The sequence below is a fragment of the Pleuronectes platessa genome, chromosome 18, assembly GCF_947347685.1.
Source record: "Pleuronectes platessa chromosome 18, fPlePla1.1, whole genome shotgun sequence".
NCBI lineage: Eukaryota > Metazoa > Chordata > Actinopteri > Pleuronectiformes > Pleuronectidae > Pleuronectes > Pleuronectes platessa.
Window position 1 is genome coordinate 13,428,354 of NC_070643.1, and position 27,432 is coordinate 13,455,785.

The 27,432-nt window shown below is 40.9% G+C and overlaps 1 protein-coding gene and 1 long non-coding RNA gene across 2 annotated transcripts; one reads left to right on the plus strand and one right to left on the minus strand.

Moving 5' to 3' along the window:
* Positions 1–105: 105 nt before the first annotated feature.
* Positions 106–23,122, minus strand: cfap300 (cilia and flagella associated protein 300). The gene is made up of 7 exons (XM_053447254.1): positions 22,901–23,122; positions 22,729–22,810; positions 21,984–22,053; positions 21,702–21,859; positions 1,009–1,181; positions 446–512; positions 106–343 (listed from the first exon to the last, which is right to left on the minus strand). The coding sequence occupies exons 1-7, from the start codon at positions 23,008–23,010 to the stop codon at positions 212–214; spliced, it is 792 nt and encodes a 263-aa protein (XP_053303229.1). The 5' UTR covers positions 23,011–23,122; the 3' UTR covers positions 106–211.
* On the plus strand, positions 7,223–10,998 carry LOC128462027 (uncharacterized). Its single transcript, XR_008342319.1, has 4 exons — positions 7,223–7,409; positions 7,574–7,642; positions 9,751–9,843; positions 10,744–10,998. It is a non-coding gene; the product is annotated as an uncharacterized LOC128462027 (long non-coding RNA).
* Positions 23,123–27,432: the final 4,310 nt, after the last annotated feature.

Sequence of the window (27,432 nt, forward strand, 5' to 3'; positions counted from 1 at the left end):
AACTCTTCCATTGCCTTTATGAGTTTACAAACATTTATTTAGACCATGATTTGGGTTAAAAGACATTTATTGACATAAGTTGCAATAAACAAATAATTTCTTCCTTTGTGTAACTCGAATTCCTAAAAAAAAGGAAAGTTAACTGACAGCAGAGCTTTTACAGAAAGTGATTGACAGTTTAGATTCAGACCACAGGATAATATCTTCATGGTTACTGTGTAAAGTTTCCAACACCGTAGAAGTGGCAGAACAAAGTCACATGACGTTTATAGGGGTCGACAATCAAATAGGCAAACGTCTGCTCCTCCTCTCGTGTCCCGGGGAAGCAACGCCCCGATTTATCCTGCGAGGGAGAAATAATAGTATTTTATAGCTGAAGAAAAAGATGTTTACTGATTTCAGGTTATTATTGATGTTTGTAAAATGTCTTGAGCAGGACACGTACGTAGGCGCTGACTTTGATCACAGTGGAAACAACGCTGATCCTCTTTGTGTCTGGATCCGTCTGAACGCTACACAACAAACCATCAACTTGTTTTTATCATGAATTAAACAGACAAGATACTTTTGTACTGTTATACTATTAGAAAATTACAAAACTTATAGCAATACAGTTTTCATATTACAAAGAAATCACAATATGAAGAACCAACAGATGACCTGCTGGCAAAATGACAGAAACTTCTTGATTTAGTTGATTATAGAAAAAGAGAACACAAAAACTTAACATGTAATATTATAAATGTTTGTAAAAGAGATTTCAAATAAGAAAGCATGTGATACAACTAACATGTTTTAAATATATTTTAAAATAAAGATATAGATAAATATAGGACACTTGATAAATGATAATATATATTCTAGTTGGGTTTATCTTTATGCTCTGGTGTTACAGATGTTATAGATACAAAAATACTTTGCCAAACAAATCTATCTAAATCTCTATATGTTTACATATGGAGTTGTAAAGAAACGTGATATAATGGACAGTGTGGTATCATACTCTACCTGATCAGATCTTTGTACACTTGCTTCGTGGTGTTGATGTAAGGTTGGATGGTGTCTTCGTACTGACAGAGTTCCCCCCCAAGACACAGGTGCTTGAAGAGGCGAAACAGAAACTCTCCTCGCTCCTCCCCCCCGACAGCGGAGTAGTGCTCGCTGTCCTCCTCCCGCAGCATCTGGAGGAAACAGAGGATGATGAGCACTGGCCTCGTGTCAAAGGAGATCAACATAGACGAGACAACAGACGGATGGACGGATGAGAGAGAGAGAGAGACGCACAAGTGTATATTAAGATTTCTGGGGGGGGAGGTGTCTCGCTGCAGCTATTCACAAATCCATCATTTACTCTGTGTGTAAAGTTCTTCTTGAGTTCCGAGAAGCTGCTGGTTATTTTCAACCGAGTGATTTACCACTCCGGCTGCACCATTTCAACTGAACGTGTCTGTTAGTTAACACTTTAGTACTGTGTGGGTCGGTAGCATCGTATCATCTAAAGCTCTGTCTAATAACAAAGTGCTGTAACATCACACACTTTAACATAATAACCAAAGATAACAGTCTCAGGAGGCGAAAGGCCACCAGTTCATTTGTAGTAGACTCTGAACTGACATAAATAAATCCTGTAACCAGATTAATGTCTGGATTTAAAACACGTGGAGTTACTGATTGAGATTTTGAAGACTATAGATTGGACGGTTTCCTTCCAATAGTCTCTGCACCATGACACCTCACATCATTCAGTGCATGTCATTATCAAAAAGGTCAGACATCTGCTGTGGGCAGACTTCCTGATTAAATCATGTTGCAGAAAATCCATGTGGATGCTCAAGTAGGTTCAGATTCTGTTTTTTATTGTTGGAATGTTGCTACAGTCTTACACACGTACACGTCATCTGTATGCAAAATGATTATAAGGGGCTGAGTGAGTAAAGATTTGGTTGGTTCACGGAAAGCCTCCAGGACATCAGCCAAAGCCCTGGAGACCCTGCTGGACACAAACGCAGCACAGAAATTAAAGACTGTGACTTTGTAAAATTACTCTGTGTGCCGCAGAGTAGATAGAATGGGAACAGACACTGTCGAGCAAGTTGTGGGAAAACTTAGCGACCCTTTGTCACTCCAGCTGGATGAATCCACAGATGTCAGTGGAAATGCACAACTTGTTGCTTTTGTGAGGTACATCGATACTGACGACATTTATGAGCACAAATTATTCTGCAAAACTTTGGAGGGTAGAACAACAGGAGAGGACATTTTTGATGTTGTCAACTCCTTCTTCGATGAAAACGACATGAGCTGGAAATCCTGCAGCAGCATCTGCAGTGACGACACAGCATCAATGACGGGCTGCGCGAGAGGACTCATAGCGAATATGTCTCTGCAGGGCAAGGACTCCAGCATTTTAAACCTGTATGACAAGGTGGGTGGCTTCCTGAAGAAAGCAGAGCTGTGGAGAAGGGCCTCTGCACAGGGGGATTTCACCTGCTTTCCACAGGTGGATAATTGGATAAGGATGTGGACAGAGCTCCAGTCAAGTCGGTCATAATGGGCCATTTGACCAACTTGATTCAAGATTTTCATTCCTACTTTTCTGACATGGAGGAGAAATCTGCACAGCTGGATTGGTAGAGAAACCAATTTCTCTTGTCCGAAGCAAACGGAAGCAAGCTACCGGTCACTTGGAAAAACTCCTGGAAGTGTCAGAAGTTTGCTACATCCACACTTGCACAGTTTTGTGTGTGTGTGAAGCAGGAGCACCCTGACCTTGGACAGAAAGCTTTGGAGCAGCTACTACCCTTCAACATATTTATGTGAGGCCTCCTTCTCTGCAATGACTGTTATCAAAACAAAGCAAAGAAAAAGACTGTGCCTGGAGAAGAGCTTGATCACAGCAGTTGCTTTCCTTCCACCAAGACTGACAAAGATCCTCAGTGAAGCACAAGCACACGTTTCTCACTGAAATGTAAATGCAAAAGCAAAGAGGGCACTTTAAGTTGTAAATAATTTTTATGTGCACAAATCTTTATTATAATTGAGATAATGATTTTTTTGTGAAGAAGTATTTATAATTAAGTTCATGAGTTCAGTTTGAGAACATATCTTTGTTATGATCCCGAAAGAAGGCACTTTAAGTTGATAATTATTTTTATGTGGAAAAAATCTCTATTTATAATTGAGATAATTATTTCTTTCTTTGGTTATTTTGATATTTTTTTATTTCCAAATTGTTCAAGAGAGACCACTACAGAGGAGAAAGGTTATGCACTTTGATGAAGTTGTAATTTGAAAGTTTCTGGTTACAAAGTTTAATAAATCAGACACTAACGGCACAGCACTGTGTTTTAGATCTTTTTTTCAACTAAAGATGCTTTGCGCTGTTTAGGGGGTACTCGGGTGAGCTTTTTTTTCAAAGGGGGTACATCACTGAAAAAAAGTTTGAGAACCACTGCTTTAGATCATAGACAAGTCTTGAACCTCTGATCTTTAAAAAGCAACAGTTGACATTTATAAAGGGTTTATTCTTTATAATGTCCTATGTAATCACTTATATCAAAGAAAAGTCTTTGCAACCTAAGAAAGCCTTTGACTGATTGGGCAGGTAGTGGCCACCTCTTAGCTTAGTATGCAGTACATTCCATTAATACTATTTGATGTTGGTTGGAACCCACCAATACACTCTCTAAAATGGCTAAACAAATAATGGATTCAAACAACAAGAAAAGACCTGATGACGTCAAACTTCTTCATATGCCAGCATTAACCAATGCTTTCTACATACTGGACAAACTGGGCTCTGGGAGTTTTGGAGTAGTGCAACAGTGCTTAAAAATGGACACTAAGGAGATTGTGGCTCTGAAGATTGTCTCGAAAGCAGTTGGCCAAAAGGAACTGGATATTCTGGAAGCACTCCGGGAGATCGGTCAAGACAAGAACAACTTCGTCAAGTTCAACGGGCATCACACACACTGTGACAAAATTCTTCTGGAATTTGAAAAGCTGGATAAGACTTTGTTTGATTGGCTTGGAATGTCCGGGGGCAAGGGGCGGCCTCTGTCTGAGATACAAGCCATCACAAAGCAGCTGTTGGTGTCTCTGACTGCCCTGAAGAGCCTCAATCTGGTACATGCTGACATCAAGCCAAACAACATAATGTTGGTGGATCAACAGCGACAGCCCTTAAAGGTGAAGCTGATTGATTTTGGCCTGGCTTCTCGGGTCTCCGAATTGGAAACTGGACGTAATTGCCAGATTATTGGTTTCAGGGCCCCTGAAGTCATGCTGGGACTTCCCCTGAATGAGGCCATGGATATGTGGGCTCTTGGTTGCATTGTGGCCTACCTGTACCTCGGCACATGTCTGTATAAACTAGGGACTTGCAAATTTCAGGCCATGAAGAACTTGGTACAGATAAATGGTCAGCCCAATGACAACCTGCTGAATTCTGGAAGATACACCAATGTGTATTTTACAAAGACAAAATATATAAAAAAAGAATTATGGAGCCTGAAGGAACATTGCTGCTGCAAGGAGTGTGCAGTACCAGCATCCTCTACGATTCAGAAGCCCGGGCAGTTTTTCAGTCTTGATGACATTGTGGTGACTCGCCCAGGTGCGGCTGAAAATGAGGACACGCAGGCCTTTTTAAGCCTCCTGAAGCAGATGTTGCATCTCGATGCAAAAAAAAGAATCGTCCCCAGCGAAGCTCTTCAACATCCATTCATGACCATGAAGCACTTTCCTAGTGAGTGTGTCTCCAATCCTGACATGCCATCGGCCCCTAGGAGAGAACGAGGTCGCCCATCGGCAGGATGCAACTCAAAGGTCAATAAAACTTGTGTAGTAGGGGTGAAAGAGAGATACGACTCATCTCCCAACACAGGTAAAGCTGAGGCATCACCTGAAAGGGCAAGAGGTTGTCGTGCTGAGAAAATCTCTTGCACTAAAAAACGAGCCAAAGGTGATGCTGAAATTAGCCCCCAAAAGAAGATTATGAAGAAGTTTCCCGGTGAGTGTGTCTCCAATCCCGACATGCCATCGGCGCCTAGGAGAGGACGAGTTCGCCCATCGGCAGGATGCAACTCAAAGGTCAAGAAAACTTGTGTAGTAGGAGTGAAAGAAGGTTACGACTCATCTCCCAACACAAGTAAGGCTGAGGCATCACCTGAAAGGGCAAGAGGTGGTCGTGGAGAGAAAATCTCTTGCACTAAAAAACAAACCAAAGGTGATGCTGAAATTAGCCCCCGAAGGAAGATCATGAAGAACTTTCCCGGTGAGTGTGTCTCCAGTCCCGACATGCCATCGGCCCCTAGGAGAAGACGAGTTCGCCCAAAGAAGATTATGAAGAAAGTTCTCACATTTTTTAAAGGCCTGTTACCTTGTAGCAAAGTGGATGTTGCCCATTAGACTCATGTCTGACCTTGAGGATGTGAAGAATAAAAAATATAAAAATAAACACAGAGCCCACAGTCAATCAAAATGTGTTACTGTCAACAGATACTGGATAAATTGATTCCCAATGTTCACAATAATCAATGACAACATTTTCATATCTTGGTAGATCCCAAGATAAACATTTCAGAATTTTATATCAGTGACAGAATTGTTTCCGATGTTTTGAAATTTGTCATCATGTCACCATCTTTCAGTGAGTTTCTCACTCATGGAGCAAACAAACTTTTTACAAATATATTACAGGCATCCCTATACTGTCAAGATGAAGTACAGAAATCCACACAATTTTATCTTGATAACCGCATATTGTTTTTTTTACAGTAGCAATAGTTAGAACCCTACAGACAGCTTTAGTTTGTCACGATACATCATGAGTGAAGTGAGGTCACCTGGCAGGTACTGTAGGTACTGGAGCGTATTTAAAATGGGCCTGAATGGAGCCATCCCTGCCTGGCCCTGACTTGAACACTACTCTACACTCTCAATTAATTTAAGTTGAGAATATTGTTATTAGTTTTTGGTGAAATATCAGCAGGAACAGGTTGAGGGGCTGAGGAGACAGAGACAGACATGAAGGCAGTAAACACAGTGTAGTTTGGGAGCGCTGGCAGGTAGAGCTAACCCCAAACTGTCCTTCTGACATACAGCCCCATCTTTCTCTCTGTGCTGTTGAGGAGGAGAAATCCTGGGACCATATACAAGCACATATATGAAATTATTCAAAGCAACACCATACAACATCAGCAACTGCGCCCTCTGCAGCCACACGTTATGATTGTTGTGTTCCGTGTCTGAGCGATTGTTTTTCCATGTAGACAAAAAACAATGTCTATCAATGTGTTGAGTGGAGCTCTGACTGTGCACACTCACCCATGATCCCCGGCTTCCTGAACCAGAAGCGCTGCCGTTCAATTTCATTGTCAATATTTAAAAAAAATTACACACTGAATATTGCAGATACACTCAGAAAAATGAACTAGGGCATGAGTTTGATTCGTTAACTACAATTATGTTTAAATTAAATGAATGAATCGGGTTTATGTTCATTAAATGATTCGTTCTTGTTTGATGTACAAGACTCAAATACATTTCTGATGAATATAATTCATTAATGTCAACCTAATGAGAATGAGATCCTTCAAAACAATGAATCCGAAATTAGTTCAGCTATTGCGCATGCGCTACGCACACCGGATACAGAAAAAGTTCGAATAGGCGCGAGTGGAACGTTACATGGATGTTAACCGACTGACCAGCACCTGCAACTCTCACCTGCTCGTTTGGCATTCTTGATAATAAGGTAAGTGACTCAGATGTATTAATTTATTAGGTTAAATACGGGGAGTAATAAATAGTTGTTAATTGTCATGTGTGAGACATATCTCAGTTAGTCACTCGTGTTTCTCACCGCTAGCTTAACTTTGCTATGGCTAGGTTTTATTTAACTGCGTTTGTGTGTTTCTGTGCTCAACACGAGCGACTCCGGGGGATGCCAGGATGTAGTCACGGTAAACGGTTGTGTTTGGAGTGGTGAAGTTACTTTAAGTCATTAGGCAGTGTCCAGAGATGCTGAAGTTATAGCGCAACACGTATCGGCGGAGCCGTGTACTGTGGAGGGAGGACGGGGCCGGCATGGCTCTACGGGAGGGGGGGGTTGCAGTGTACCGCCGTGTCCCGCCTCACCGGGACACGGAGCCGGGACCAGAGCAGCGCGGCCATTAGAGACAGCGACACGTAGGAGAAGCTCTCACACGGAGCTGAAATGAACTGAGTCCCCCTTATATTAAGGCAATAACATATATAGGCTCGACTGTGTGTTCTGCTTTAGTTTCTTCTCTCCTCTCCTCTGCACTCCGTGTCATCGCGGTTGGGGCTCAGCCCCCCACACACGGAGCGGAGGAGAGGAGACAGCGCTGGAGAGTTGATGACAACTACACTGGTTATATGTTACTGTAAGTTACTGTTAAAATAAACAATGGCACCTAGTATGAAAAACCTTAAGTAACATTCTTCACATTTCAGTGTATGTAATTATATCTATTGTAACACTGAGCCCATTCTCAATAGAACTATCACGGATGTTTTTACTTTTTTAAACGATTTCTCTTTTTACCAGAAATACATCACACCATAAAGCAGTGTCCCCATGCTTTGAGATTTGTATGCACCTCCTCAACACTACATGGTAAGTTAATATTATTATTGTTATCTGTTCACTAGTTGGCATGCAGTATGCTCCAGGAGTTTATCCACCCTTGTTTGTCCCCCCAGCCTGTAATTGGATATTTTGTATTTGAGAAATATGGTATATTTATTTTTATCATTTGCTTATTCATTTTTTTTTCTTTCAGTGACCTGTATGTGGCAGTGCAAACATTGTGTTGCTAAGGAGAGTAGTAGGTACAAATTACTAAAACAAGTGTCCATGCACATTCAAGACGTGGAGTGGACTCAACACCCATGTCTATAAAGCACATCCATCTCAGTTTACACAGACAGCTTCCAGTTCTGTAACTTTTAAATGCGAGTTATGTGAATGCAGTGACCTCTCCATAGAGAGAGATTTTTTTGTTCACATTGGAACACATCTTCGAAGTAACGAGACTGTTAAGGCCGAATTCTAGTCGGGTTGCACGGACGCACGCATGCACGCATGACACGCAACACGCCCCTTTCGAGCCCTCTGCGGGCTTGCGTGCGTCCACCAATTTTTCTAACTACACGACAAAGCGACGCGAGCCTCACGCAGCCCGCAAGGCTTGTGATTGGTCTGCTTACTACATCCCGTCCGGAGTCTAGTTTCCGGTTTCATGCCCCATCATACGCGGAAATCACGGAAGATTTAGAAGAACGAATATGGACCAAATAGAAGAGCACTTGGCAGAAGAGATCAGAAAGTATGACCACTTGTATAACCCGTCACTGACCGGCCGATTTGTCCGCCAGAAATAGGCTATGAGGAGCCGGAGTGGCGATGTAAATAAACAGTCGACGAAGAAGAAGACGTCTCTTCTTTGTGTGTTTTGTCTTTGAAAAAAAACGTTACTCCGCCTAGGGTTCTGGCGGTGAATTGCGTTGCAACATGCGCAACACGTTGGTGAAGCATAAACCAAAACGAGTCCGTTGATGCAGCTGCGTGGCCTTCCGCAGTTGCAGTCGCAGGACTATAATTCGGCCTTTAGTTGTGTGTTTCTTGGTTGCCCTTTCAAGACAAATATTTACAGCACATTTTATACACACAAAAAGAGAAAGCATCATCCACACACACTAAAAGATTTAAAACCCAGTGTAGTTGCATTTGTGCACCCATTGCAAGTGTCAGATACCTCTGATAATGTGACAGCTGGCTATTCTGCTGATGGATCCTATGGTGATGTTGAAACTGAGTCAGTGACAGAAAGTGATGATGGTGTTGTTGAAAATTATTAAGATTGGAAAATATATTTCATATTCCAGCAAAAGGTGTAGATGAGTTATTAGATGAGTTGCATTTTTTGTTAAGTTCAGCTAGTGTGCCTGTCACAAAGCGTACAGTTACAGACATTTTCAAAAGCCATAACCTCCATATTGGTCAGGCTGTTATTGAAGAACTTGCCAATTCTTTGTGTGTTTATGTAATGTTTCTAACCCTGTAGCTAAACTTTTGGGAAAGTGCGGCCCTCTGGCCACTTCTTATAAAAGGAAACAATACTATAAGCTAAATTTTAGGGTTGTAGAGCCTATTGAATATTTATTTGTAGACCAAAGGAGATCATTTCTTCGTAATTAATTGTTCATCTTTCCTTTGTTGTATATTGTTGTAATTTTCGAATTAGGTGAGTAACAAGTGAATTGTTGATGTTTTTCAGATCGATAAAGAGTTCATGCGCATATCAACTGTACCTCTGCTATCTACATTCTTTATGCCCCTGTCATGAAAATTGCATGAACCAGGCTCTGTATACATATGCTAGGCAAAAGTGCCAAGAGTATGCATATTTTTACTTGATCAAAACACTTAATCATGTTATTTATACTGATTACATCAGCTTCAGCCAGAGATTGTCAATTAATTGGTAAAATCCCATAATTAACTTTTTGGTCAGAATGAAAAAACACCATTTGCGTGTGTGTGCCTGCCTCATTTCATGCCTGATTTGTTTAAATATTTGCGTTTGGGACTCCTGAGACCAAATTATTGTCAACCACACAAATACCATGCTCAAAACTTGCAGATTGCTGCAGAATTGTTTTTTTTGTACTTCTGCCTAAAATTCAGAATATTGTCAGAATTGGTTTCCTTTTTTTCCTCAGCATCATGCCATACATACAAGACGAGCATGCATCCTGAAGTCCTTGTGCACCTACCTGAACGAAGACCATGAGAAACTTGTCAAGGAATATATGGTGAGTTTCCTACAGCATTAGTTACAAAGTAGCCATAGACCAGTCTGAGAGAGCACATATTTACTTACTTAATTACGTTTCAAAGGACCTAAAACAATATTATAAACCATTTCAATTTATATTGTACTGAGCCAGGCAGGTATCATTCATGTACACTAATAAATTAAAACACAAATGAACAGAACACAGCATTAAAAAAAAAGGAGTCTTCATTGATCACCAGATGGGTTCAGTTCAAATCAAAAATTTATCCACGTATTTATCTCTGTCCATAAGACATCACCTTTTATTCAAGCAGCTCCTTTTGTTCATATTGGCAATGGTTTGATAATCTAATGATTCTGCAAATAACACCATAACCAGTCTCTGGTTACTGTAGCAGCAGTACTGTGTGTCTATGTTAGCAGCAGACTAGCAGCTGTGTTTGGGTATAGAAACAAATTTAATTATTATATATATATTTTTTAAATAAACAGCTGTAATGCTGCTTTGGACGCTAATGGTCAGCTTTGTGTTACCTAACGCAGTGCAAAATAAACTGCAGGTTGATATGGTTCTTAAGAAATGGCCGGCCAGTTTTATGCAGTGCTCTTGATGTCGTTGATCCATATTCTCTCATAGCGGCTGAAGTCTGTAGCTCTTTTATAGTGATTGTTGGTCTCTGTCTTACTCTTTCCTTAGTTCTCAAATGAATGCTTTCAGTGCTCACTGGGGTGTCAAACCTTAGATTTCACTTTGTACCTCTTTTGTAATGTATGCATCTGTATTACTTCTGTAACTCATCCTCATAAAATTGTAAATGTTTGTTTTACAATTGACAATTTTATGATCAGCAATCGGCATAATTAACTTTGTCTAGACTCACATCAAATGTATTTATTGTCGTATTTTACTTCACAGAACATAGAAACTGAGGCCAACACTTCCATGGAGAAAACTGTGATGAGAGTGTATGTTATACAGAAGGTGGGTGCGGAGCCTGAAGATGAGCCAGAGGACATTGGTGTCCTGATTGAGGGTGTGGAGGTCCTCAGTGGTTTGGAATGTCCGGGGGCAAGGGGCGGCCTCTGTCTGAGATTCAAGCCATCACAAAGCAGCTGTTGTTGTCTCTGACTGCCCTGAAGAGCCTCAATCTGGTACATGCTGACATCAAGCCAAACAACATAATGTTGGTGGATGAACAGCAACAGCCCTCAAAGGTGAAGCTGATTGATTTTGGCATGGCTACTCGGGTCTCCGAAGTGGAAACTGGACGTAATTGCCAGATTATTGGTTTCAGGGCCCCTGAAGTCAAGCTGGGACTTCCTCTGAATGAGGCCATGGATATGTGGTCTCTTGGTTGCATTTTGGCCTACCTGTACCATGTCTGTATAAACTAGGGACTTGCAAATATCAGGCCATGAAGAACTTGGTAAAGATAAATGGTCAGCCCAATGACAACCTGCTGAATTCTGGAAGGTACACCCATGTGTATTTTACAAAGACAAAATATATCAAAAAAGAATTGTGGAGCCTGAAGGAGCATTGCTGCTGCAAGGAGTGTGCAGTACCAGGAAGGAAAAACACAAAGTCCTCGCAGAGCAAAAAGGCATCATGAAGAACTTTCCCGGTGATGCCATCGGCCCCTAGGAGAAGACTAGTTCGCCCAAAGAAGATTATGAAGAAAGTTCTCACATTTTTTAAAGGCCTGTTACCTTGTTGCAAAGTGGATGTTGCCGATTAGACTCATGTCTGACCTTGAGGATGTGAAGAATAAAAAATATAAAAATAAACACAGAGCCCACAGTCAATCAAAATGTGTTACTGTCAACAGATACTGGATAAATTGATTCCCAATGTTCACGATAATCAATGACAACATTTTCATATCTCGGTAGATCCAAAGTGAAACATTTCAGAATTTTATATCAGTGACAGAATTGTTTCCGATGTTTTGAAATTTGTCATCATGTCACCACCTTTCAGTGAGTTTCTCACTCATGGAGCAAACAAACTTTTTACAAATATATTACAGGCATCCCTATACTGTCAAGATGAAGTACAGAAATCCACACAATTTTATCTTGATAACCGCATATTGTTTTTTTACAGTAGCAATAGTTAGAACCCTACAGACAGCTTTAGTTTGTCACGATACATCATGAGTGAAGTGAGGTCACCTGGCAGGTACTGTAGGTACTGGAGCGTATTTAAAATGGGCCTGAATGGAGCCATCCCTGCCTGGCCTTGACTTGAACACTACTCTACACTCTCAATTAATTTAAGTTGAGAATATTGTTATTAGTTTTTGGTGAAATATCAGCAGGAACAGGTTGAGGGGCTGAGGAGACAGAGACAGACATGAAGGCAGTAAACACAGTGTAGTTTGGGAGCACTGGCAGGTAGAACTAACCCCAAACTGTCCTTCTGACATACAGCCCCATCTTTCTCTCTGTGCTGTTGAGGAGGATAAATCCTGGGACCATATACAAGCACATATATGAAATTATTCAAAGCAACACCATACAACTTCAGCAACTGCGCCCTCTGCAGCCACACGTTATGATTGTTGTGCTCCGTGTCTGAGCGATTGTTTTTCCATGTAGACAAAAAACAATGTCTATCAATGTGTTGAGTGGAGCTCTGACTGTGCACACTCACCCATGATCCCCGGCTTCCTGAACCAGAAGCGCTGCCGTTCAATTTCATTGTCAATATTTAAAAAAAAATACACACTGAATATTGCAGATAAAAGCTGCTTTTAGTAACTTCTCACTTGCTTCAGCCAATCTACAGCTCAGCATTACTCTTGAACTTGCTGGGACGGATTCTGGCCATTTAAGCTACGACTATCAGTTAGTTACAGTCATCTGACTGAAGGTCGAAACCTACTCACCAAAGTAAGAGCACGGACAGGCATCTGGGGTGAGGAGTGGGAATGAAAGTGGCCCTGACATGGAGGAGAAATCTGCACAGCTGGATTGGGTGAGAAACCCATTTCTCTTGTCCGAAGCAAACGGAAGCAAGCTACCGGTCACTTATCAGCAAAAACTCCTGGAAGTGTCATCTGACCGTGACCTGATGAAGTTAGCCACATCCACACTTGCACAGTTTTGTGTGTGTGTGAAGCAGGAGCACCCTGACCTTGGACAGAAAGCTTTGGAGCAGCTACTACCCTTTGCCTCAACATATTTATGTGAGGCCTCCTTCTCTGCAATGACTGTTATCAAAACAAAGCAAAGAAACAGACTGTGCCTGGAGAAGAGCATGATCACAGCAGTTGCTTCCCTGCCACCAAGACTGACAAAGATCCTCAGTGAAGCACAAGCACACGTTTCTCACTGAAATGTAAATGCAAAAGCAAAGAGGGCACTTTAAGTTGTAAATAATTTTTATGTGCACAAATCTTTATTATAATTGAGATAATGATTTTTTTGTGAAGAAGTATTTATAATTAAGTTCATGAGTTCAGTTTGAGAACATATCTTTGTTATGATCCCGAAAGAAAGCACTTTAAGTTGATAATTATTTTTATGTGGAAAAAATCTCTATTTATAATTGAGATAATTATTTCTTTCTTTGGTTATTTTGATATTTTTTTATTTCCAAATTGTTCAAGAGAGACCACTACAGAGGAGAAAGGTTATGCACTTTGATGAAGTTGTAATTTGAAAGTTTCTAGTTACAAAGTTTAATAAATCAGACACTAACGGCACAGCACTGTGTTTTACATCTTTTTTTCAACCAAAGATGCTTTGCGCTGTTTAGGGGGTACTCGGGTGAGCTTTTTTTTCAAAGGGGGTACATCACTGAAAAAAAGTTTGAGAACCACTGCTTTAGATCATAGACAAGTCTTGAACCTCTGATCTTTAAAAAGCAACAGTTGACATTTATAAAGGGTTTATTCTTTATAATGTCCTATGTAATCACTTATATCAAAGAAAAGTCTTTGCAACCTAAGAAAGCCTTTGATTGACTAGGCATGTAGTCGCAACCTCTTAGCTTAGTATGCAGTATATTCCATTAATACTATTTGATGTTGGTTGGAACCCACCAATACACTCTCTAAAATGGCTAAACAAATAATGGATTCAAACAACAAGAAAAGACCTGATGACGTCAAACTTCTTCGTATGCCAGCATTAACCAATGCTTTCTACATACTGGACAAACTGGGCTCTGGGAGTTTTGGAGTAGTGCATCAGTGCTTAAAAATGGACACTAAGGAGATTGTGGCTCTGAAGACTGTCTCGAAAGCAGATGGCCAAAAGGAACTGGATATTCTGGAAGCACTCCGGGAGATCGGTCAAGACAAGAACAACTTCGTCAAGTTCAACGGGCATCACACACACTGTGACAAAATTCTTCTGGAATTTGAAAAGCTGGATAAGACTTTGTTTGATTGGCTTGGAATTTCCGGGGGCAAGGGGCGGCCTCTGTCTGAGATACAAGCCATCACAAAGCAGCTGTTGGTGTCTCTGACTGCCCTGAAGAGCCTCAATCTGGTACATGCTGACATCAAGCCAAACAACATAATGTTGGTGGATCAACAGCGACAGCCCTTAAAGGTGAAGCTGATTGATTTTGGCATGGCTACTCGGGTCTCCGAATTGGAAACTGGACGTAATTGCCAGATTATTGGTTTCAGGGCCCCTGAAGTCATGCTGGGACTTCCCCTGAATGAGGCCATGGATATGTGGGCTCTTGGTTGCATTGTGGCATACCTGTACCTCGGCACATGTCTGTATAAACTAGGGACTTGCAAATATCAGGCCATGAAGAACTTGGTAAAGATAAATGGTCAGCCCAATGACAACCTGCTGAATTCTGGAAGATACACCAATGTGTATTTTACAAAGACAAAATATATAAAAAAAGAATTATGGAGCCTGAAGGAACATTGCTGCTGCAAGGAGTGTGCAGTACCAGCATCCTCTACGATTCAGAAGCCCGGGCAGTTTTTCAGTCTTGATGACATTGTGGTGACTCGCCCAGGTGCGGCTGAAAATGAGGACACGCAGGCCTTTTTAAGCCTCCTGAAGCAGATGTTGCATCTCGATGCAAAAAAAAGAATCGTCCCCAGCGAAGCTCTTCAACATCCATTCATGACCATGAAGCACTTTCCTAGTGAGTGTGTCTCCAATCCTGACATGCCATCGGCCCCTAGGAGAGAACGAGGTCGCCCATCGGCAGGATGCAACTCAAAGGTCAAAAAAACTTGTGTAGTAGGGGTGAAAGAGAGATACGACTCATCTCCCAACACAGGAAAAGCTGAGGCATCACCTGAAAGGGCAAGAGGTTGTCGTGCTGAGAAAATCTCTTGCACTAAAAAACAAGCCAAAGGTGATGCTGAAATTAGCCCCCAAAAGAAGATTATGAAGAAGTTTCCCGGTGAGTGTGTCTCCAATCCCGACATGCCATCGGCCCCTAGGAGAGGACGAGTTCGCCCATCGGCAGGATGCAACTCAAAGGTCAAGAAAACTTGTGTAGTAGGAGTGAAAGAAGGTTACGACTCATCTCAAAACACAAGTAAGGCTGAGGCATCACCTGAAAGGGCAAGAGGTGGTCGTGGAGAGAAAATCTCTTGCACTAAAAAACAAACCAAAGGTGATGCTGAAATTAGCCCCCAAAAGAAGATTATGAAGAAGTTTCCCGGTGAGTGTGTCTCCAATCCCGACATGCCATCGGCCCCTAGGAGAGGACGAGTTCGCCCATCGGCAGGATGCAACTCAAAGGTCAAGAAAACTTGTGTAGTAGGAGTGAAAGAAGGTTACGACTCATCTCAAAACACAAGTAAGGCTGAGGCATCACCTGAAAGGGCAAGAGGTGGTCGTGGAGAGAAAATCTCTTGCACTAAAAAACAAACCAAAGGTGATGCTGAAATTAGCCCCCGAAGGAAGATCATGAAGAACTTTCCCGGTGAGTGTGTCTCCAGTCCCGACATGCCATCGGCCCCTAGGAGAAGACGAGTTCGCCCAAAGAAGATTATGAAGAAAGTTCTCACATTTTTTAAAGGCCTGTTACCTTGTAGCAATGTGGATGTTGCCCATTAGACTCATGTCTGACCTTGAGGATGTGAAGAATAAAAAATATAAAAATAAACACAGAGCCCACAGTCAATCAAAATGTGTTACTGTCAACAGATACTGGATAAATTGATTCCCAATGTTCACGATAATCAATGACAACATTTTCATATCTCGGTAGATCCAAAGTGAAACATTTCAGAATTTTATATCAGTGACAGAATTGTTTCCGATGTTTTGAAATTTGTCATCATGTCACCACCTTTCAGTGAGTTTCTCACTCATGGAGCAAACAAACTTTTTACAAATATATTACAGGCATCCCTATACTGTCAAGATGAAGTACAGAAATCCACACAATTTTATCTTGATAACCGCATATTGTTTTTTTACAGTAGCAATAGTTAGAACCCTACAGACAGCTTTAGTTTGTCACGATACATCATGAGTGAAGTGAGGTCACCTGGCAGGTACTGTAGGTACTTGAGCGTATTTAAAATGGGCCTGAATGGAGCCATCCCTGCCTGGCCCTGACTTGAACACTACTCTACACTCTCAATTAATTTAAGTTGAGAATATTGTTATTAGTTTTTGGTGATATACCAGCAGGAACAGGTTGAGGGGCTGAGGAGACAGAGACAGACATGAAGGCAGTAAACACAGTGTAGTTTGGGAGCGCTGGCAGGTAGAACTAACCCCAAACTCACTTTCTGACATACAGCCCCATCTTTCTCTCTGTGCTGTTGAGGAGGATAAATCCTGGGACCATATACAAGCACATATATGAAATTATTCAAAGCAACACCATACAACTTCAGCAACTGCGCCCTCTGCAGCCACACGTTATGATTGTTGTGCTCCGTGTCTGAGCGATTGTTTTTCCATGTAGACAAAAAACAATGTCTATCAATGTGTTGAGTGGAGCTCTGACTGTGTACGCTCACCCATGATCCCCGGCTTCCTGAACCAGAAGCGCTGCCGTTCAATTTCATTGTCAATATTTTAAAAAAAATTACACACTGAATATTGCAGATAGAAGCTGCTTTTAGTAACTTCTCACTTGCTTCAGCCAATCTACAGCTCAGCATCACTCTTGAACTTGCTGGGACGGATTCTGGCCATTTAAGCTACGACTATCAGTTAGTTACAGTCATCTGACTGAAGGTCGAAACCTACTCACCAAAGTAAGAGCACGGACAGGCATCTGGGGTGAGGAGTGGGAATGAAAGTGGCCCTGACATGGAGGAGAAATCTGCACAGCTGGATTGGGTGAGAAAACCATTTCTCTTGTCCGAAGCAAACGGAAGCAAGCTACCGGTCACTTATCAGCAAAAACTCCTGGAAGTGTCATCTGACCGTGACCTGATGAAGTTAGCCACATCCACACTTGCACAGTTTTGTGTGTGTGTGAAGCAGGAGCACCCTGACCTTGGACAGAAAGCTTTGGAGCAGCTACTACCCTTTGCCTCAACATATTTATGTGAGGCCTCCTTCTCTGCAATGACTGTTATCAAAACAAAGCAAAGAAACAGACTGTGCCTGGAGAAGAGCATGATCACAGCAGTTGCTTCCCTGCCACCAAGACTGACAAAGATCCTCAGTGAAGCACAAGCACACGTTTCTCACTGAAATGTAAATGCAAAAGCAAAGAGGGCACTTTAAGTTGTAAATAATTTTTATGTGCACAAATCTTTATTATAATTGAGATAATGATTTTTTTGTGAAGAAGTATTTATAATTAAGTTCATGAGTTCAGTTTGAGAACATATCTTTGTTATGATCCCGAAAGAAGGCACTTTAAGTTGATAATTATTTTTATGTGGAAAAAATCTATATTTATAATTGAGATAATTATTTCTTTCTTTGGTTATTTTGATATTTTTTTATTTCCAAATTGTTCAAGAGAGACCACTACAGAGGAGAAAGGTTATGCACTTTGATGAAGTTGTAATTTGAAAGTTTCTGGTTACAAAGTTTAATAAATCAGACACTAACGGCACAGCACTGTGTTTTACATCTTTTTTTCAACCAAAGATGCTTTGCGCTGTTTAGGGGGTACTCGGGTGAGCTTTTTTTTCAAAGGGGGTACATCACTGAAAAAAAGTTTGAGAACCACTGCTTTAGATCATAGACAAGTCTTGAACCTCTGATCTTTAAAAAACAACAGTTGACATTTATAAAGGGTTTATTCTTTATAATGTCCTATGTAATCACTTATATCAAAGAAAAGTCTTTGCAACTTAAAAAAGCCTTTGACTGATTGGGCAGGTAGTGGCCACCTCTTAGCTTAGTATGCAGTATATTCCATTAATACTATTTGATGTTGGTTGGAACCCACCAATACACTCTCTAAAATGGCTAAACAAATAATGGATTCAAACAACAAGAAAAGACCTGATGACGTCAAACTTCTTCATATGCCAGCATTAACCAATGCTTTCTACATACTGGACAAACTGGGCTCTGGGAGTTTTGGAGTAGTGCATCAGTGCTTAAAAATGGACACTAAGGAGATTGTGGCTCTGAAGATTGTCTCGAAAGCAGTTGGCCAAAAGGAACTGGATATTCTGGAAGCACTCCGGGAGATCGGTCAAGACAAGAACAACTTCGTCAAGTTCAACGGGCATCACACACACTGTGACAAAATTCTTCTGGAATTTGAAAAGCTGGATAAGACTTTGTTTGATTGGCTTGGAATGTCCGGGGGCAAGGGGCGGCCTCTGTCTGAGATACAAGCCATCACAAAGCAGCTGTTGGTGTCTCTGACTGCCCTGAAGAGCCTCAATCTGGTACATGCTGACATCAAGCCAAACAACATAATGTTGGTGGATCAACAGCGACAGCCCTTAAAGGTGAAGCTGATTGATTTTGGCCTGGCTTCTCGGGTCTCCGAATTGGAAACTGGACGTAATTGCCAGATTATTGGTTTCAGGGCCCCTGAAGTCATGCTGGGACTTCCCCTGAATGAGGCCATGGATATGTGGGCTCTTGGTTGCATTGTGGCCTACCTGTACCTCGGCACATGTCTGTATAAACTAGGGACTTGCAAATATCAGGCCATGAAGAACTTGGTACAGATAAATGGTCAGCCCAATGACAACCTGCTGAATTCTGGAAGATACACCAATGTGTATTTTACAAAGACAAAATATATAAAAAAAGAATTATGGAGCCTGAAGGAGCATTGCTGCTGCAAGGAGTGTGCAGTACCAGCATCCTCTACGATTCAGAAGCCCGGGCAGTTTTTCAGTCTTGATGACATTGTGGTGACTCGCCCAGGTGCGGCTGAAAATGAGGACACGCAGGCCTTTTTAAGCCTCCTGAAGCAGATGTTGCATCTCGATGCAAAAAAAAGAATCGACCCCAGCGAAGCTCTTCAACATCCATTCATGACCATGAAGCACTTTCCTAGTGAGTGTGTCTCCAATCCTGACATGCCATCGGCCCCTAGGAGAGAACGAGGTCGCCCATCGGCAGGATGCAACTCAAAGGTCAAAAAAACTTGTGTAGTAGGGGTGAAAGAGAGATACGACTCATCTCCCAACACAGGTAAAGCTGAGGCATCACCTGAAAGGGCAAGAGGTTGTCGTGCTGAGAAAATCTCTTGCACTAAAAAACGAGCCAAAGGTGATGCTGAAATTAGCCCCCAAAAGAAGATTATGAAGAAGTTTCCCGGTGAGTGTGTCTCCAATCCCGACATGCCATCGGCCCCTAGGAGAGGACGAGTTCGCCCATCGGCAGGATGCAACTCAAAGGTCAAGAAAACTTGTGTAGTAGGAGTGAAAGAAGGTAACGACTCATCTCCCAACACAAGTAAGGCTGAGGCATCACCTGAAAGGGCAAGAGGTGGTCGTGGAGAGAAAATCTCTTGCACTAAAAAACAAACCAAAGGTGATGCTGAAATTAGCCCCCGAAGGAAGATCATGAAGAACTTTCCCGGTGAGTGTGTCTCCAGTCCCGACATGCCATCGGCCCCTAGGAGAAGACGAGTTCGCCCAAAGAAGATTATGAAGAAAGTTCTCACATTTTTTAAAGGCCTGTTACCTTGTAGCAAAGTGGATGTTGCCCATTAGACTCATGTCTGACCTTGAGGATGTGAAGATTAAAAAATATAAAAATAAACACAGAGCCCACAGTGAATCAAAATGTGTTACTGTCAACAGATACTGGATAAATTGATTCCCAATGTTCACGATAATCAATGATAACATTTTCATATCTCGGTAGATCCCAAGTGAAACATTTCAGAATTTTATATCAGTGACAGAATTGTTTCCGATGTTTTGAAATTTGTCATCATGTCACCATCTTTCAGTGAGTTTCTCACTCATGGAGCAATACAACTTTTTACAAATATATTACAGGCATCCCTATACTGTCAAGATGTCCACACAATTTTATCTTGATAACCGCATATTGTTTTTTTACAGTAGCAATAGTTAGAACCCTACAGACAGCTTTAGTTTGTCACGATACATCATGAGTGAAGTGAGGTCACCTGGCAGGTACTGTAGGTACTGGAGCGTATTTAAAATGGGCCTGAATGGAGCCATCCCTGCCTGGCCCTGACTTGAGCACTACTCTACACTCTCAATTAATTTAAGTTGAGAATATTGTTATTAGTTTTTGGTGATATATCAGCAGGAACAGGTTGAGGGGCTGAGGAGACAGAGACAGACATGAAGGCAGTAAACACAGCGTAGTTTGGGAGTGCTGGCAGGTAGAACTAACCCCAAACTGTCCTTCTGACATACAGCCCCATCTTTCTCTCTGTGCTGTTGAGGAGGATAAATCCTGGGACCATATACAAGCACATATATGAAATTATTCAAAGCAACACCATACAACATCAGCAACAGCGCCCTCTGCAGCCACACGTTATGATTGTTGTGCTCCGTGTCTGAGCGATTGTTTTTCCATGTAGACAAAAAACAATGTCTATCAATGTGTTGAGTGGAGCTCTGACTATGCAGACTCACCCATGATCCCCGGCTTCCTGAACCAGAAGCGCTGCCGTTCAATTTCATTGTCAATATTTAAAAAAAATACACACTGAATATTGCAGATAAAAGCTGCTTTTAGTAACTTCTCACTCGCTTCAGCCAATCTACAGCTCAGCATTACTCTTGAACTTGCTGGGACTGATTCTGGCCATTTAAGCTACGACTATCAGTCAGTTACAGTCATCTGACTGAAGGTCGAAACCTACTCACCAAAGTAAGAGCACGGACAGGCATCTGGGGTGAGGAGTGGGAATGAAAGTGGCCCCATTTTATCTCCCGATTCCAAGTCAGTGTACCATCAATCTAATTTTCGGGCAGCAATTTTAAGGTTAAAAAGTTGGATCATGTTGCTTTAAAGAGACACGTCAATGGCTTTACTAGATTTGACAAACTAAAGGTCTTATAATGCTGATATTAATCTGATGACCTTATTTTGCTTCTCTTAGGGACACAGAAGGATGTGTTTGCAAAGAGATTGGTTATAATGTTCAGCTGTTAATGAAGTGTGAAGAGGACTCGAGTGAATCTCCTCCGGCTTTGAACTGGCCTGATGCAGGAGTGGGTGTCACCTGCACAATAGGACATTAGAGGTGAATTCAGATTCAAATGAAGAGGAACAATTCAGCAGACAATGAATGGCGCTGCTTGTGCAGTTTGCAGACACACACACACGCACAAACACACACACAAACACACACAGAGAACAAGTCAGGGACAGAGGATGGGAGGGGAAAAGGATTTAAGTCTGTGAAAGCTGCAGCGAGAGAGAGAGAGAGAGAGAGAGAGAGAGAGAGAGAGAGAGAGAGAGAGAGAGAGAGAGAGAGAGAGAGAGAGAGAGAGAGAGAGTCACCTGTCTGAGTTCATCATAGTCAGAGTAGACATCGTGTAAACATTTAACCATGTGTCCATTGGGCCTCAGGATGCCACAAGAGAAGATCGGGTCAAAGAGCTCCATGGAGACTTTGGTGCATGCTACCACCTCCACATGGACAGAGACCACAGGCTTGTCTACAACACACACACACACACACAAACACACGAGTCAAAAACATTCCAGGGATCTGACCGTCCGGCAGATGACATCAATTTCCTATGAACTGTGATGAAAGGCATTCTGGGGGATGTTGCATACCGAGGGGCACCTGGACTCCGGCCTCCATCTTTTTCAGACAGGATACCACGTCAGGGTCTTTGAAGAAATCCTGCAAACACAGAGTGACATCAGGAGCTTTCAAATACAATCAAACCAACTCAAAACAGTTTACATTTTTTATGAGAATAATTTACTTCGACTTCAGTATTTCCAGGAAGCAAAAGTCAAAATATCCAACCATTTTCCTTGTGAATCTCTCTTTCCTTTTCTGTAACGATCACAATCAAAAAGAAAAGCAGCATATTTTCAAGCTAAACCGCGTCAATGAAAAATAACTATAGATCGACTCTGAAAATATTTGGCTATTGATTTTCTTTCCCTGCACTAATCAATTAATCGACCAGATGTTGCAGCTGTACATCCGTTACAATGAGAAATCTATAGTTAATGGTTTAGTTTATTTCAACTGTTTTCAGTGTAATGCAAAAACTAGTTTACAAAGCAATACAAGACACTTTTGTAGGAAGAAAAAACCTCCCGAAATCAATTCTACATGCATCAATATCCATCATCATGTCAAAAATTTTACTAAATATGTTCACATGTTTCATTTGTTATTTTATTTTATTTTAAATTGATTAATATCTGAGCAACTAACATGGTTAAGGATAGTTTTCAGTTACCAATCCTGTTCTATTAGTCAGTGGTAATACATGACAATGTTTTTTTATATCTAGCATATACATTTAGTAAGTATGTGATTATATAATATAGTGGATCTTACCATTGCAAACTGTTCGCAGTTGTAAGAGTGAAAGCTCTGATCAAAGCTGAAAGACTGAGCTGAGATCCTTCCCTGCATGGACCTGGAAGGACACACATCCATTCATCAACAGCACGTTACAAAGTGAATAGTAACGTGCTGTATAGTTTCCTGGTTCGCTCCATTTATTTACCATTTCATTATCAGCGTTGAAACCTCTTTGTCCTGCAGGAAGAAGAACTTCTTGTTGGGGAGAGCGCGAAAAGAAAAACTTTGCTCAAACGGACACTTCTCCTCTGCCATGTTGATTTTTGTTTACTGCTTCTTCACAACAAACCGTGAGCAGCGTCTCCCCTTCACCCACACGGAGAAGCTCGGTTGTCGCTCACGGGCCAATCAACGACAGGAGTTCTCACCAGCCATGCACTAATAACACAGGAAATGAATACGGGTCGTTTTTGACCCACGTCGTGCATTAGAAGGAGTTTAGCTTGTGTTCATCTGTTGAAACCTATATCGCGTGGTGTTGCCTTGGCAACAGACGCCGGAAACGGCCCCTGGATGATTCCATGAGCTACAACGTCTTTTTAAAGCAACGTTACTGATATAAAAAATATGAAGATTACTGTTTTAATACCTTTTATTGTTTCATAGTTTACTTTTTTCCTCTTACATTCACCGGTTTAACTTATTGCTACTTTTTATTATGGTAATAGGTGGTCACACTTAAAATGTAGTGTTTTTATTCTTTTATTTTTATTAAGTTTAGGTTTATGGATATTTTTTTCTGTGTTTCCACTTGTTCTTATGTAATTTTTGTGTATTTGTACAAGTGTGTCTTGTATTTGTGAAGAACTCTGTCACTTTGATTTGAGAAATGTTATAAAATAAAGATGGGCCACCAGAGGGCGACACTGTACTGCTTTGTAAACACTTTTTTGTGGTTATTTCTAATCTCTATCAATTTCTCACATAATAATAATAATAACAATAATAATAATTATAATACATGTGCATGCATTGCATTACTGCACACATATTATTAATAATAATAATAGTCCAAACTTTAAATCCCTTCTTACATTGAAATCTTTCACTTCACTGTCTATTCGTTTCTAACAACTTACACATGTGAATGTCAAACATGTAATAACTTAGTTTGAACCGTCCATTTTACAGATGATTTATGTTTCCATCCCACCCAAAGGGAATCTGCTGAAGCATCTCACCGGTTCAGGATGACAGGCCTCATATGGCGAGCTTGTTCTTGTTCTTCCTCTAACTCCCCACAGATCCCTACAAATATTTGTTTTTATTATTCCTGGCTCAAATACTCATTTCATTCTGCCTCATTCCCAACATTCTTGGATTGTCGAGGATGTGGGTTCTGTTTGATGCACATTCCATTACGGGACGCCCCGGCCCTGATCGTGTCCGTGAGGGAGAATATCCGGTGTGGGGGGACATCCTGAGGTCATGATAATGTAAACGCTTTGTGTCATCTCTTTAAATCTGTGTAAAACTTTAGGTATTAAGACGCTTCAGATAAGACAAGGCAGGTTTAAAACCATGAGGGTTTTTTACACTGTGAAGGGGAGCATGAGGTTTTAAACTGTATAAAGACAATTGATAAAAATCTCAATCCTGTTAAGAACACAGGTAAAACTCAAATGGTTTCATCTCAGCTGATGACACGAGTGATGGGGTTAGTTGGTCCCCCTAGGTCAATACAGACAAACCTCAAACCTCCGTCATGTCCTACATCAAATCTTAAGCTGTTTTTGTCATGGAGAGCTTCTGTAAATATGTAATTTGTACATGTTAGACCAATTAAGTCACTTCTTCTTGTTTGCATTGATTAAAGTAGCAGGTTAGGGATGTTAAAATGAACTGTTCTCTCTCCTCTATCCTGAACAATGATTGTTTCATGATGTAGGACTAATGACCACATTCAAATTTAAACAACTCAACCCTTTTATCATATTCAAACTATTTAAGATAACTTGAGTAATACAGGTTGAACTTTATTTAAACTTTACATTCTCATGAAGATAAAAGATAGTGTGAGATCATGGTATAGTGACGGTTCATGATGATTATGATACATGATGGGTCCTATAGGGGGGGCCAAATCCCAACAATTAACTGAAACCGTGTAAAACTGATGTGTCCACACTTATTCAGTCTGGATATAATATGACAGGTAATGAGTCAAGGAATGAAAACAAAACATGTTCTTCTCATTGTCTGCAGATTGCTGTGCTGTAATTGCAACTAATTCCTCCTCATTACCTCCATCGGGTTCTGAACCGAAGCTTGACAGGCAGGCGGGCGAGGCAGGTGAGGAGATGTCAGAGCTGAGGAATGCTGGGAGGTGATTGCTGTCTGCGATCCTATCTTTCCCTGACAGTTATAAAATGATTTTAACAGCCGAGGCGGAACTTTTTCCAGATGCCATGGAATACTTTGTGAAATCAGGATGACTCCCATTGGTCCGCGTCATTCATCAAGGGAATATTCGTTAATTTCTTTTAAAACCAAACAAATTTATTTAAAATTGGTATTTGGGGACTTTTAGAGGCTCGATTAAAACTCAACTAGAATTACCACCCTGTGGTTAGGCCTCCTCCAACCAGTAAAGTTTCAGTCGACATATATCTTTTCATACAAGGTCACCGTCACCTTTGACCTTTGACCACTGAAATCGAATCAGTTATTCTTTGCATTCAAGTGATGACTGGTCAGAATTCCCTCGAGGCAAACGTGGGATATTACGTTCAAGAGGCCCAAAACATGTATTGTGAGGTCACCATGACGTTGACCTTTGGCTCCAAAACTCAGATGAGTTCAAATGAATGTTTGTGCCACATGTGATGAGATTCCCAAATGGTGTTCCGGTGATATCGTGTTCATCAGGAAAAACATGTTTCTCATGTGTTCACAGTGACCTTGACCTTTGAGATGTTTTTATTAAATTTGAAGAAAATCCCTCAAGGCGTTTTTGAGGTATTGTGTTTTCAAGAGTGGGACAGACTGATGGATGCATAACCTGAAAACCTAGGTCACTAAAATAATCAAATCTGATAATCGTCATCTCACAGCAAGAGTCCTGGTTCGAAGCCATTTCATCGTCTGGGGTCTTTCTGTGTGGAGTTTGAATGTTCTGCTCATGTCAGTGTGATATGCCGCTTTATAACGTCATACAAACCTATGACTTTTTTATAACGTCATACAAACATATTACTTTTTTATAACGGCACACAAACCTTACTTTTTTGCAGATTTATAACGGCATACAAATATATGACCTTTTTTCTTTCGATTTATAACGGAATACAAACCTATGACTTTTCTGCCGATTGATAACGGCAAACAAACGTATGACTTTTTTGGGTGGTTTTGAACGACATGTAGATGACGAGCTACATCCTCCTCACCATGAAAACACCACCTAAAAGCCACGGAGAACTTGCCAGCCCCTTTAGGAGGATTCCTGATCCAACAAACGATGTCTACCAGTGATTGAATGATTCCACCAATGACCTTACTTACTGTGTATTTCAGCCTTTTGCTTTGGAGTCCAGTGATTTGAATGCTTGAATTATGCGAGATCGTCGTCAAGCAAGTTTAAAAATAAAAAAAATTGAAACTATTTTCTCTTAACTTATTTTAAGCTAAGTTAAATTAATTCAGAAAATGGGTTAATTAAACTGACAAATTGAGTTTAGTTAGGGTAAAAAATTGAGTCAAATTAATTCAAAAAATGGAGTAAAATTAACTCAAGGTTTCGGGCCCTAAAAACAGAAATACAGGGAGAAAAGGAGAAAATCTAAATACGCTGTTCTTTGTTGGAAGCAATAGTTGAGGAGCCCCTGTGACAGCAAAGCACTCAGCCTTGTAAAGTGCCGCTGAATCGATCATGTTTCCAGGCCCAGTGATAATATCTTACCTGGAGTCAGTCGGGGTAGCCTGAGAGTCCTGTTCCCAAATGTCACTCACACAATTAAGAGGCTTATCGGGCTCCAGTTTGCAGCGTCGCTCCCCTCTCAGGTGTCTGGAGGGTTTAAAACATATCATCTTCACCAATATCATCCTCATCACGTCAAGCTTCATATCTTTTGTGCTTTCTTCCATTTATCTTCTCCCCTCGTCATATGTCTCTTAATCTACTTCAAAACAGAAAGTATGTTGCATAAAGTTGAGTTGCAATCACTTTTTGGCAATTTTCTGTGCGGTTATTATTACTGTCTCTCAGCTTGACAACCCCTTCGAGTTGTCTACTCTGGTGCTGGATGATATGATGTATACAAATTGTTTTAGTTTGTCAATAATGATGATTATCACGATGAATGTCACATTATTTTGGTTATATATTTGGTTTCAAATCTTCTTTATGAGCAGAAAATGACACTTGATAAACAGCAAAACGTTTTACAAGTCTGAATCAATACAATATTAAACCTCCTCATTCTGCATAATGCCTAAGTATCATTAATACTATTATCGATATATGTTGAATGTTTATTATATTGCTATTGATGGAAATGATATTGATTTAGTTTAATTGCCCAGCCCCAGTCTATGTGTGTATGTGTATACAGTAATGTCTGAGTTAAAATGAATACAGTGACTCAAAGGGAAACATTTTACAGATCATAGAATCATTTGTTTGACTACAAGTCCACTGTATAAAGAAAGCAGAACTGAGGCAAAGAGTTGTGCACA